Here is a 14,315-nt window from a genome sequence, read left to right on the forward strand (position 1 = left end):
TTATTTATTTCACTGGCTTCTTTATCCGATCACCATCACCTGTCCTGAATAATATGCTGGATCTGCCTACAGATACAACTGGTTCTTTGTCTGTGTTTGTTTTTGCCATGAAGATGGCTGATGTCATGGTTTCAGGCAGACTTGGTCAAGAACTTGAAAATGTTGAGATATTCCTCAATATGGAAGCTGCTGAGGGGTCTCTAGTTGATTCATGACAATAGTTTGGTGTTGTCAAGATTAAAAAGGAAAAGAGTTTTTTTTCCCCCTTAAAAATTACTAGACATGAATGTATAGTTGCATACAAACAACTGCAATATTTATACACATGAGAAGGGAACTTAAAGGACCAGTAAACACAGTAGATTTGCATAATCAACAAATGCAAGATAACAAGATAATACAATAGCATTTACTCTGAATTTCAAATGAGTAGTAGATTATTTTCTAACACATTTCAAAGTTATGTATATTTCCACTCCCCCTGTACCATGTGATAGCAATCAGCCAATCACAAATGTATATACGTATAGTCTGAGTTCTTGCACATGCTCAGTAGGAGCTGGTGACTCAAAAAAGTGTAAATATAAAAGACTGTGCACATTTTTTTTAATGGAAGTAAATTGGAAAGTTGTTTAAAATTACATGCTGTATCTGAATCATGAAAATTTAATAAAACCTGAGTGTCCCTTTAAATATAAATAGATTTTGACTGCAGTTAAGAACTAGTCTCTCCTTTTTTCCCTTCTAAATGGTAAGCTTATTTAACTAGCATACCTGTAGCACATCCCAGAGTTTCTGGAACTTTCTTATACTATTTGTGATTTAACACAAACATGTAATTTTGCTTTTGTATGGCTCTACTTTTTCAGAAGTCCATATAAATATAGGCTAGTCCACAATTAGCTAACTGTGTCAATGGGGAAAAGCTGCTTAGGTGCAAGACCAATCAATCCCCTAGACTGATAATTAAACTACCAACCCTACAGTCATCTATCAAGAAACATGTTTTTCTAGATACACAAACTGTAGCAATAAATTAAACCAACAAATACGTTTTACTGTAAACATTTTGGTTTATTTAAGATGTTAATGTTGTTCAAATATGTGGAAAGGTTCTGATATTTTCAGGTTCACTTGTGTTTGGGGGTGATAGGTCGTTTTTTGCGCCCTTCAGATTGCAGGTATTCACCAAGTTTAGGCCGAGAAAGAATACGTTCAACATACGCAGAAAGGAGGGGGAAGGCAGAGAGACAGGTTGAGGATAGGTCAAGGTGACATTGCAAGACATCAAAAAGGTTATAGTCAGCATATGAGATCTGTGGGAACAAGATAAACAGATGTTAATTCTTTAAAAGAACAGAAAGCCCAAAATGAACAATGCTGCCTGAGCATAGGATACACGACATTACCTTTTCTCCTACAAGGAATTTTGATCCATTGGAATTCCGAGAAAGGATTCTCTCAAAAGGAGTCAAATGGTTGGGTAAATCCTGTAGGTACTTCTCCTTACCAGTTTCCTGTTTGACAATAGTGTATTTAGCAAATTACATTTTTCTTGCATTGTGGCGTTAAAAAAGCCTGTGTCATTACCTACCTAAGTCTACCACCAACCACATGCTTATTCTACTTACTAGTATGTATTGTATATGCTACAGCCTCACCATTATTTCTACCTTTTTCTAACCATTTTTCCGAAACTCTTCCTATAACATGTATGCTTACAAATTCATAGAAGACTAGTCGGGAAAACTTCAATCTCAAGTCCTCCACACCATCATTTGACATGTCAATGAGGGCATTCTCCTGGTCATTGCTTCCAATAAGGCCTGTAACCGAGTAAAGTATTTTACATGAGTATACATGAAATATAAAAGGATAGGAACACAAAAAAGTTCAACATTAACCCTTGCTACTTTGCATTGTACCTCTGACAAAATAAGTTACAAAATAATTCTAATTAATATGCTTTTTATTTTGCCACTCATATCCTACTAGCTTTTAAGAAGAGATTGTGATATAGACCAGTTTTGTGACACCGCACACAAGCTAATAGTTGTTAATATGGAGTAGTTAAAAATGATATTTTTTTTTTTATTTTAATGGATATGGAAGGCAGAAACAGCCTCTGTAAAGTTGTAGTGCATATTGTAATGAATACAAATAAAATTGTGGCACTTCTATAGAGCTGAAAAAGCACTCAAATGACACCCCTCATTGTGCTTGTTTAGCTAAGTGAGAAGGAAAATACCCCAGCCACTGTCCATTCCCAAATTGCAAAAATGCTTATATTTCAAATTGAAATGCACATTTCTAAAAATTCTATTAATGTTTGACATTTTTGGTTGACAATTGTAACACAGCTTATGGAAAGTGATTTCAAATATGACCTTATTATGATCACTATTATAAATTATTATTTATATACATATTATTTCTGTATTGTTTGATAGCACAAAATCAAATATAGGTTTATTTCTAGTTGGCTCCTCTAGTAATTGTGACATGAAATTATCTTTGAGGGTATTATTTATGTTAACCCACAGTGTCTCTAAATTACCACCTGTATCATCATAAATATCTTCCCTTATTGTAGGTTTAAAGGGACAGTCAAGTCCAAAAAAAAAAAAACTTTCATGTTTCAAATAGGACATGTAATTTTAAACAACTTTCTAATTTACTTTTATCACCAATTTTGCTTTGTTCTCTTGATATTATTAGTTGGAAGCTAAACCTAGGAGGGCTCATTTAATAATTTCTAACCCCTTGAAGGCCGCCTCTTATCACATGCTTTTTTATTTGCTTTTCACAACAGGGAAGAGCTAGTTTATGTAAGCCATATACAGTAGATAACATTGTTATCACGTCCGTGGCAGACACTGCACTAATTGGCTAAAATTAAAGCCAATAGATAATAAATAAAAAGTCATGTGATCAAGGGGCTGTCAGAAGATGCTTAGATACAATGTAATCAGAGGTAAAAAGTGTATTAATATAACAGTGTTGGTTATGCAAAACTGGGGAATGGGTAATAAAGTGAATATCTATTTTTTAAAACTACAAACATTCTGGTGTTGACTGTCCCTTAACTTTAAAATTTGTCGGAAAAAAAATCTGAATCATGAAAGAAAAAAATAAATTGGATTCAGTATCCCTTTAATTTTAAATCTATCCATCTAAGTGAAGAACACACGTATTTTAAGTATTTTTATGAAATTTGTTTAAAATTGATATTTCAAGGTATTTGACTTTGAAGGGTTCAAGTGTGTAAAATATATATATATATATATATATATATATATTATATTTAAGAAAATTGTTTCAGCTATGGGATAACGTAAATATATATAACAGAGTAAGTATACAAATTAGAAGAAAACTCCAAATAATTATATGGATGTAGACACATTCTTACCATGCTTGCGTCCAAGGTACCTCAGAATACTGTTACTCTGATATAGAGCAAAGTCTTGATCCTGAAGTTTAGGTAGCTGTCCAAAGACCTGTGAAGTATCAGTGAGAGACAAATTATCTAAATGAATAGAAAAATAAATATGCAAAAACAACAACAACAAAAAAACACCTCAGATAAATTTAGCCCTGTATAAACTACAAAATGCTAAAGTAAACTAAATCATTTGCTTAGTTCCAAAATATCTGGTGACAGATGCCAAGACAAACATTTTCAATGGCCCCAATATAGATTTTGTCCTCCCTGGATCCTTAGACCAGAGGTGATGTACCTCTAGACCAGAGGTGATGTACTCCCTAGACACTCTTTCAGAGTGTGACCAAAAACTGACAATAATAATAATAATAATAATAATAATAATAATCTCTTAAATGCCCATAGTACAGGAGATAAAATAAAAGCTTAGGTTATTTTTCTTATAAACCATACATTAATAATTAAAGAACAACTGTTGATATAATGGGGGGTAGTTATCAAGCCGTCTACTTTACCTGCCTTCGCTGGTCCAATACGCCCGCCTACCATCGCTGCTGCGGACCTTCAAAATTTTGCATAAGTTATCAAAAAAGCTGTCAAAAAGCCGAGCACCAAATACGGGGCGATGAGCAGCGGACTGTGAGAGTTATCACTCATCCGATCTCGCTGCTCTTCTGCTTTTTGACAGCTTTATTGATACCCCTGTCACTAAGCACCCACACTAACTACACTGTTCTACCCCCTATACCGGTGCCCCCCGGAGCCCCCCGCAACTCAATAAAGTTATTAACCCCTAAACCGCCGCTCCTAGACCTCGCCGCAACTCTTATAAATGTATTAACCCCTAAACCGCTGCTCCCGGACACCGCCGCCACCTACATTATACCTAGTAACCCCTATCCTGCCGCCACCTATAATAAAGTTATTAACCCCTATCCTGCGGATCCCGGACCTCGCCGCAACTAAATAAATAGTTTAACCCCTAAACCGCCGCTCCCGGACCCCACCGCAACCTATATTAAACTTATTAACCCCTAATCTGCCCCCCTACACCGTCGCCACCTATAATAAATTTATTAACCCCTATCCTGCCCCCCGACACCGCCGCCACCATAATAAAATGATTAACCCCTAAACCTAAGTCTAACACTAACCCTAACACCCCCCTAACTTAAAAATTAATTAAATAAATCTAAATAATATTTCTCTTATTAACTAAATTAATCCTATTTAAAACTAAATACTTACCTTTAAAATAAACCCTAATATAGCTACAATATAAATAATAATTATATTGTAGCTATTTTAGGATTTATTTTATTTTTACAGGCAACTTTCAATTTATTTTAACTAGTAATAATAGGTATAATGTAGGTGGCGGCGGGGTCCGGGAGCGGTGGTTTAGGGGTTAACATATTTATTATAGTGGCGATGGGCTCCGGGAGCGGCGGTTTAGGGGGTAATAACTTTATTTAGTTGCGGCGGTGTAGGGGGGGACAGATTAGGGGTGTTTAGACTTGGGTACATGTTAGGGTGTTAGGTGTAGACAGCTCCCATAGGAATCAATGGGATGTCTGGCAGCAGCGAACATGAACTTTCGCTATGGTCAGACTCCCATTGATTCCTATGGGATCCGCCGCCTCCAGGGCGGCAGTTTGAAAACCAGGTAAGCTGGGCCGGAAAAGTGCCGAGCGTACCTGCTAGTTCTTTGATAACTAGCAAAAGTAGTCAGATAGTGCCGCACTTGTGTGCAGAACATCTGTAGTGACGTAAGAATCGATCTGTGTCGGACTGAGTCTGGCGGATCGAAGCTTACATCACTAAATTCTACTTTGCCGGTATCTAGGGCTTGATAACTAAGGCGAATCAGCCTCGCCACAAATACGCTGCGGAATTCCAGCGTATTTGAGGTTGACGGCTTGATAACTAGGGGCTAATGTATGGTTTTAAAAAAAAAAAAAATAGCATGTTAATGTTCCTTTAAGTAAGTTTCAAGGGCCAATATTGTTAAATTAAATTGTATAACAAATATTAGCACCTCTAGCAAAGCAAAAAAAAGAAAGGATCCAACAGCACTACATATAAATAAATAGGGACTGCTGCCCAGTGAAAGGATACTTAGGTATTATTGACCAAAGTTCCAGGGTAGGTGCTGTGTATATTAGAGACTGAATTTAGTAAAAAATTGTGGAGAATAGGAGATTCTACACAACAAGTATACACTATTAGCACTCCAGAGTCCTCAAAGGTGGGTAAACCCACTGGTAATAATGAACATCAAAGATTTTGTGTCAATACTATGACAGAAAATGGGTCAAATAGATGAGAGAAACTAAATAAAAATGTAACTTTTATTAGTTCATAAGGTTAAAAAATTCTCACACAAACACAACACACAATTAAAACTACAAATAGGGGGGGATTGACTCAGCGTGCCATACAAATAATGAATGCTAACAGTATAGTATGATGAATGTCGTAGTCATATTCAATAATAATATATGGTAGTTAATAACTGGCCAATGGGTAATGGCCAGGATACACTATTAATATCTCCAAAATTATTTATAGACTACTTCGTGACAGTTACACCTAAGTTGGTAAAGTGGCATAAATTAGTGGTGGATAAATGGAATGTGCTGCCAAATAGCTAAGCTGGTAAAGCATTATGTAATGTCTAAGTAAAACAGTAGCTAAATATTGACCGCTCTGTAAGTGATCTTACATAGGGAGCAGCATAACCAATGACTGCAGGTGAAATGAACTGACAAGTATTCTAGTGTGTTTTAATGTAATAAAAAGTCAGAGAAACGTACATTAGTCTGAGTCAAAATCCAAACTAGAATAGATAATAAGTCAATTCTAACACAAAGCTAGTGCATAGATGTGTCAATAAACCACCATTAACACAAAGATTATAGTAATTATCAGTTATAATTGTGTTTATGGTTAGTGATATGGAGATCATAAACAATTAAACACAGTTCGTATTACTTGTGGCACTTTTAGTTTGTGTAAAGTATATTAGTACTGCAACGATTGGGATACATTCCGTATATACCAATTTGAAGTAAAAGTTGCAATATTCCCACTAAGTGATTTGCTAACTAAGCCGCTAGCTTAGAATTAAGTTAGGTTATTGTTAACTGGTATGCTTGGTGTAATTTATGTTTTTACTGTGGCAGTATGCTTGTTATACATTCTTTGGAAGAAGCTCTTTGATCGCAAATCTTAGTGGGAGGTAGCTCCACATGATTACGATAACAAATGCTTGAGTTTAAGCAAATGAGTATAGTTTGATAGTAAACCAACTCTTATGCACATACGTATGTTGGAAAGCATTTAGTACACAGGCGGTTTATAAATTTGAAGGCACATAAGAGGTTAAATGTGTGAAATATTGGTTATGTCTCACTATAAATAGGTGGGTTAATCTAATGGAACTCGTGTTGTCTAACACATAATGATGACAGCCCACCTCAAATATCAGCTAAATTTAGCTAAAATCCTCAGTTTAAATAACAAGTCAATTACAAACCTAATGTTAAAAGATATAGTTGCAATTAACTTATTTAAAGGCTACAATTTAAAGTCAACGTAGGTGTCTGAGTTAATAGCTGCAGTTTGAGACTCCAATGGTTTGGGTTTAATATTTGGATATTAAGTCCTGTTAGGATACCTCTAAGTTTACCTGCTGTCTCATATAAATAACAAAATAGTCAATATCAAAGAACATCAAAATGAATGTTATAAGATCTAAATCAACTAGCGATATACAGACTGGGTCTGTTCACAGTGTATTATTTCAGGCTAATGCCTAATTTACAGCAACATTCAGACAGAGTCTGTTAACAGTGTATGATTTCAAGCTGAATGCCTAATTATCGATAACAGTCAGACCGGGTCTGTTAGCAACATGCTGCATATAGCTAATGCCTGTTTATCAACAAAGTAAATATCTCAGAATGCCTGAGCCACTGAACCATCAACAAATTCTGTGGAGTATTACATCAAGCGTCACGCTGATCGTTCCCTACTAAACGCTTCCTAAAACACAGGAGCTCACTGGAATCCTCACCATTGCCCTAACATGTTTCGCCGCTTTGGCTTTGTCAAAGGGTGCCTCTTTGGCTCTCTCTCCCCCCCTATTTGGCTCTCTCCCCCCCCCCCTCTTTGGCTCTCTCCTCTTTGGCTCTCTTTTGCTCTCTCTCTTCCCCCTCTTTGGCTCTCCCTCCCCGCCTTTGGCTCTCCCTCCCCCCCTTTGACTCTCTCCCCCCCTCTATTTGGCTCTCTCCCCCCCTCTCTTTGGCTCTCCCCCCCCCTCTCTTTGGCTCTCTCCCCCCCCTCTCTTTGGCTCTTCCCCCCTCTATTTGGCTCTCTCCCCCACCCCTCTATTTGGCTCTCTCTCCCCCCCCCCCCCTCTATTTGGCTCTGTCTTTCAAACCCTTTGTCTCTCTGGCCACGCCTCCATCGCGGCACCCCGCCCAGCCACGCACCATCGCAGCGACACCCACCGGTCACACCCCTCGCCGCGCCCGGTCACGCCCCTCGTCGCACCCGGCGACGCTCCCGTCGGCCACGCCCACTGACACTCTGCTTCAGCCTTGCTCTGTGCTGAGTGTCAGGATCCAAACGGCCAGGTATGTTTGTCACGTGCAGTCTCTACTGCGCATGACTGCATCTGACAAACATACTTGGCCATTTATTATATAGGATTGTCTTGCATTTAGCATTGTGTTGTGCTAAATCTTAAATAACTGTCTGTGCCTGAACACAGTGTTATCTATATGGTCCACATGTACTTTCTGTCTCTTTGTGTTTAAAAGGAATTTAAAAAGCATGTGATTAAAGGCAGCCTTCAAGGGCTTTGGAATTAGCATATGAGTCTGCCTAGGTTTAGTTTCAACTAAGAATACCAAGAGAAAAAAGCATTTTTGATGATAAAAGTAAATTGGAAAGTTGCTTAAAATTACAAGTCCTATCTGAATAATGAAAGTTTAATTTTGACTAGACTGTCCCTTTAAACATGTTTAAGTTTGATTTATAAAATTCCTAGGAACTTGAGTTAATAATCTCTGATATTTACAATATATTAGTATTTTAAAATGACAATTTCACAACTACTTTTAACTAGTATCTCAACTAACTACTATAATTAGTTCCTGCTTTATTCTATCTGCCAGACCCTCCTTTCTCTATCAGGCCATGGCCTGTTTGTAAGCTCTTCTAAAAGCAATGCCCTTTAGATCTTAAAAGGGATACTAAAATCAAAATTAAAGGGATATGAAACCCACTTTTTTTCTTCTTCCATGATTCAGATAGATCATGCAACTTTAAGCAACTTAATAATTTACTCCCATCATCAATTTCTTTGTTCTCTTAGTATCTTTATTTTAAAAGCAGGAATGTAAGCTTAGGAGCCAGCCCATCACCTGTTTTTTTTTTTTACAAATGAAGATACTAATAAAGAGAATGAAGAAAATTTGTTAATAGGAGTAAATTAGAAAGGAGTAAATTAAACTAGCTTAAAATTGCATGATCTATCTGAATCATGGAAGAAAAAACAAAATCTGGGTTTCATATACCTTTAAACTTTCATGAATCAGATAGATCATGCAGTTTTAAGACTTTCCAATTTACATCTATTAACAAATTTTACACATTTTTATATACACCCTGACGCACAAGCTCCTACTAAGCACGTGCACAAGTTCAGTGTATACGTACGAGTCTGTGATTGGCTGATCGCTGTCACATGATACAGGGGAACAGCAAAAAACAAAAAAAAAAAACTACTGGTAATATCAAATTCAGAGTTAAAGGGATACTAAACCCAATTTTTTTCTTTCATGATTCAGATACTGCATGCAATTTTAAGCAACTTTCTAATTTACTCCGATTATCAATTTTTCTTCATTATCTTGCTATCTTTATTTGAAAAAGCAGAAATGTAAGGTTATGAGCCGGCCCATTTTTGGGTCAGCACCTGGATAGCACTTGCCGATTGGTTTGCTACATGTAGTCACCAATCATCAGGGGCTACCCAGGTCCTGAACCAAAAATGGGCCGGCTACTATGCTTACATTCCTGCTTTTTCAAATAAAGATAGCAAGAGAACGAATACAAATTTATAAATAGGTGTATATTAGAAAGTTGCTTAAAATTGCATGCTCTATCTGAATCATGAAAGGAAAAAAAATGGGTTAAGTATCCCTTTAATGTTATTGTATAGGGGTCAATTTATGTAAGTGCGGACGGACATGATACGATGTAGCGTATCATGTCCGCCGCACTTCTATAAATGCCGACAGGTCTTGTGAACTGCTGGTGCAATGCTGCCCCCTGCAGATTCGCTGCCAATCAGCCGCAAGCAGGGAGTGTCAATCAATCCGATCGGGCTGATTGCTGTCCGCCACCTCAGAGGTGGCGGACAAGTTAAGGAGCAGCGGTCTTAGGACCGCTGCTTCTTAACTTCCGCTTCAGTCGGAACTGAAGCGGAGTGGGTCGGAAGCAGCAACCGCTGCTTCATAAATCAACCCCATAGTCTTAATTTTGCACTTTTTAACAATGTAATCCTACTGTATTTAGTGGTGCTTTAATTATGTGGCACAAATAAAAGTTTAACTAATTATACAAACACATATTTATAGTGCTGTCCCATTTTGACTTTAGACAGGTTGTTGGACGCAATACCAATAAATATTATTTTTCTTTGCTCTGTAAATAAGGTTACTGGGTTAAAAGTTATATTTCAAAATTTTTAGTGTTTAAAAAGATAAATAATCTCCAGTTTTGCATAGCCAACACTTGTTATATTAATATACTTTTACCTTTGTGATTACCTTATATCTAAGCCTCTGCAGACTGCCTCCTTATCTCAGTGATATTTACAGACTTGCATTTTAGCAAATTAGTGCTGACTCATGCATAAACTCCATGGGAGTGAACACAATGTTATCCTTAAGGCACATATGAACAAGCAGTGCCTTGCTGTTATACGCTATAAAAATGCCCTGAGATAAAGGCGGCCTGCAGAGGCTTAAAGTTTATAAAGTATATTAATACAACAATATTGGTTGTGCAAAACTAAGGAATGGGTGTAAAGGTGTTACCTTTTAAAACAATAACATTTTTGGAGTAGACTGTTCCTTTAAGTTAATTAAGATTTATAATGAGATCCTTATTTGTTTCTCGGGTATTGACTTTAGAAACGAGAGAGAGAGAAAAAAAAAAGAGAAAGAGCAAAAGAGGGGGGAGAGATACACCACTGATGTATCTCCTAGCAACTGCTTTAAAGGAAAAGTCACTCTTTATCTTCCTGTAGAGACCACAGCCCCTTTGTAAAGCTGTGACAGGAAGAATTGTACTCTGCACAAATTAAAAAAATAAAATGTTAAAATCCTTTTTTAAAGGAGGAATAACATACTGCAATAATTTCTATTATGTATAACCCACTACTTAGTGCTTTTTATTACAACGGGACTGTTTTATATGCCTTTAAGTGCAAACTCATTTTTATTATTACCAAATATTAACCCCTTAACGACCAGCGACGTAACCATCTTTGTTAATTATGTTTTACCTTGGACTTGTAATACCAGATTGTGCACTATTCATCCCCACAAGTTTGAAAACAAATATACCCTTTTTTTTAGATTACAAGAAAAAGCTAAATCTATAACACATTAAATGAATCACTGAGATATGTACTGAAGACCTTATTTTATATCCTTAGCCTCCTTACTTGATCTAGATACAAAACACCCATTTCATGAGAGGAACATAAAACCCAAAATGTATTTATTTTTTCATGATTCAAACATCTTTCCAATTTACTTATATTATCAAATTTAGTTTATTCTCTTGGTATTCTTTGTTGAAGTAGCAGCACTACTGGGAGTTAGCTGATGGAGAGGAATATATGTGCAGCCACCATCTCAGATGTTAGCTCCCAGTAGTGTATTGCTGCTCCTGAGCCTACCTAGGTATGCTTTTCAACAAAGGATACCAAGAGAATGAAGCAAATTAAATAATAGAATTAATTGGAAAGTTGTTGAAAAATTGCATTCCCTGTTTAAATCATAAAAGACATATTTTGGATTTAATGTCCCTTTAACTTAATTGCATCCTGACATATATATTTAATTTACTTTTTTAGAGTATTACATTTGCAATTTGCAAATAATCCATTTTGCTATTTAGATTTCATTTCAAAGGCATTGAAATATAACCTCTCGCCTACTACATTCCTAACTGCATGTGTATTTAAAAGATTGTGGGTTGAAGGAAACCTAAGGAAGTGATTGACACAACAGGAAATAGAAAACAGTTTATCAGAAATGCAACAACTAGAATAAAAAGACAGAAAGAGAAAAATATCTCAAATTCATTTTATTCAGTGGTGCTAATTCAAGAGTCGTCTACTTAAGTTTTAGACTCTAATTTCCGTAGGATATTGTAGGCGTTTCTTCCGGTTATTTTTTTGCATTAGAAGGTTCTATAAATTCTAAGTGAAACTGTACTACACAGTGAGAAAATAACTTACCGCCTGCTTCTTTTTAAGTTCTTCTTTTCCAGAAAACCAATCAGCTATCTGTACCTCATCTTCTTTCCAAGAGATGCCTTGATCTGCCAGTAACAACCGAATGGGCTCAGCCCTCCCTAAAGGATACAGAGAAGAATAAGAGAACTTAAAGGGACTCTCAAGTCAAAATGAAACTTTCATGATTCAGATAGAGCGTGCAATTTTAAACAACTTTCCAATTTAAAAAATAAATAAATATATGTGCAGTCTTTTTATATTTACACTTTTTGAGTCACCAGCTCCTACTGAGCAGCATGTGCCAGAATTAATAGAATATATGTACAGTATATGCATTTGGCTGATGCTGTCACATGATATAGGAGGATTGTAAATAAACATAACTGAAAAGCTAAGTTCAGGCTAAGTACTATTGCATTGCCTTGTTATCATGCATTTGTTAATTATGCAAATCTACTGTAATTACTGGTCCTTTAGACAGACAGTCTACTCCAAGAATTGTTATTGTTTAAAATGATAGATAATTCCTTTATTACCCATTCCCCAGTTTTGCAAAACCAACACTTGTATCTAAACCTCTGCAGACTTCCCCCTTATCTTAGTTCTTTTGACAGACTTGCATTTTAGTTAATCAGCGCTGACTTATAAATAACTCCACAAGAGTGAACACAATAGTATCTATAGGGCACACAAGAACTAGCGTTGTCTAGCTGTGAAAAACTGTCAAAATGCACTGAGATAAGAGGCGGCCTTTAAGGGTATAGAAATTAGCATACAAGCCTGCCTAGGTCTATCTTTCAACAAAAATACCAAAAGAACAAAGCAAATTTGATCATAAAATTGGAAAGTTGTTTAAAATCTCATGCTTTATCTGAATCAAAAAAGTTTAATTGTGACTAGACTGTCCCTTTAATATATAGCAGTACTGTTATAGAATGAGTAGGTAAAACATAATCTATGGTGTATTTTCAGTAGGCTGAGGAGGCTCAGGTTGTTTATGAGTTGCACAGGGGAGTTTATGGGTTTGTAGTAAACAACTACAGAGCTGTAGAAGAAGCAGGTAGATGGAACGAGCATTATGGAAGAGTTTGTATTGGAGGCCAAGTAATACTCACCTCTAACTGGAAAATAACTCAGAACGTAGGAACCCACTGGAAAATAAATATGACATCATTCATTATAAAATACTACAACAACGTATCTTTCCCAGAAATACAATGTGCTCTATAAACTAACAAACACAAAGTTAATAATAAAGCATGACATATACAACTGGCAGGATCCATAAGATTTCTTCCACTCACAATGTTAGTATATGATGTATAAATTGACTTACTTTTCTGTGTGTTGATGCCTCTGCTGCAGTTCCTTGGCACACGTTTATATAGGTTGCATCTTCTGCTGAGTCAGAATGAGAAAGGACGAGGGGAGGGTAAAACAAAAGTATAGTAAGTGAAACAGGTGAGGGAGGGGCAAGGGAGAGAATGACCAAAGCAGTGGATACAAATAGGTAGGAGTAATGCCATGCAAAATGTTTCTATCATCTATACAAGTTTCATATATATATATATATGTGTATCTATATCTTTCTGTATCTATGTATAAATATATTCTGTATATATAATGAAGTTGTTGAATTGCTAATAGACCCTATTTTCTACATTTCAATCTTATTCTTCTAAATAATTTGTGCATACAACTAGAATGTTGTAAAATAATATTTTTAACAGGTACATTTTTATTGCATTAAAGGGACAAAAAGCCAGAACAAGAAGTCATGTTTGGCTCTGGTGCATTTCTGCATTTCAATAGTTCACTTTAACTATATGCTCTAAAAAGCATTGCAACTTTATATCCCTTTAATGTTGTCTTTACCACTGAGAGAAATCATTATCAAGGTATTGCTATATCCTGCAAAGTGTAGATGAAACAAGGTACTTAAAGGACAATTAAATTTGTAATTTCAGCAATGCATAAAATGTTTATTATTGCAAGTGAAACATTATTGCAATATACATTCATTATTTATTTTACAGCCTTTTGCTGTAAAATACATCTTAAACAATGTGCTTGTTTTACTTTCTCCCAGGGAGGTTTGGGTTAACACATTTAGTCAAATCATGCAAGCTTTTGTCTAGTTCACCCCCTCCCCTAAGATTCTCAGCAGTCACATGTTTGTAAAAGGTGGATTATCAGTTTTGCATGAAAAATCTTGACAGGAGAAGCATTCTTTGCAATACTAAGTTAAATCATGTGCAAACAGAGTTCATGCTATGGGGCTAACAAAGGTCTTAAGATCCCTGCTTCTTAACTCCTGTTTCTGGCGAG

At 36.2% G+C, this 14,315-nt stretch overlaps 1 protein-coding gene across 1 annotated transcript; it reads right to left on the reverse strand.

Moving 5' to 3' along the window:
* Positions 1 to 1,053: 1,053 nt before the first annotated feature.
* On the reverse strand, positions 1,054 to 13,434 carry LOC128640040 (glutathione S-transferase P 1). Its single transcript, XM_053692342.1, has 7 exons — positions 13,324 to 13,434; positions 13,103 to 13,138; positions 11,991 to 12,106; positions 3,413 to 3,500; positions 1,723 to 1,826; positions 1,410 to 1,517; positions 1,054 to 1,316 (listed from the first exon to the last, which is right to left on the reverse strand). Coding segments are annotated over exons 1-7 (639 nt in total). The 5' UTR covers positions 13,325 to 13,434; the 3' UTR covers positions 1,054 to 1,130.
* Positions 13,435 to 14,315: the final 881 nt, after the last annotated feature.

This window comes from Bombina bombina, chromosome 9 (genome assembly GCF_027579735.1).
Source record: "Bombina bombina isolate aBomBom1 chromosome 9, aBomBom1.pri, whole genome shotgun sequence".
Taxonomy (NCBI): domain Eukaryota; kingdom Metazoa; phylum Chordata; class Amphibia; order Anura; family Bombinatoridae; genus Bombina; species Bombina bombina.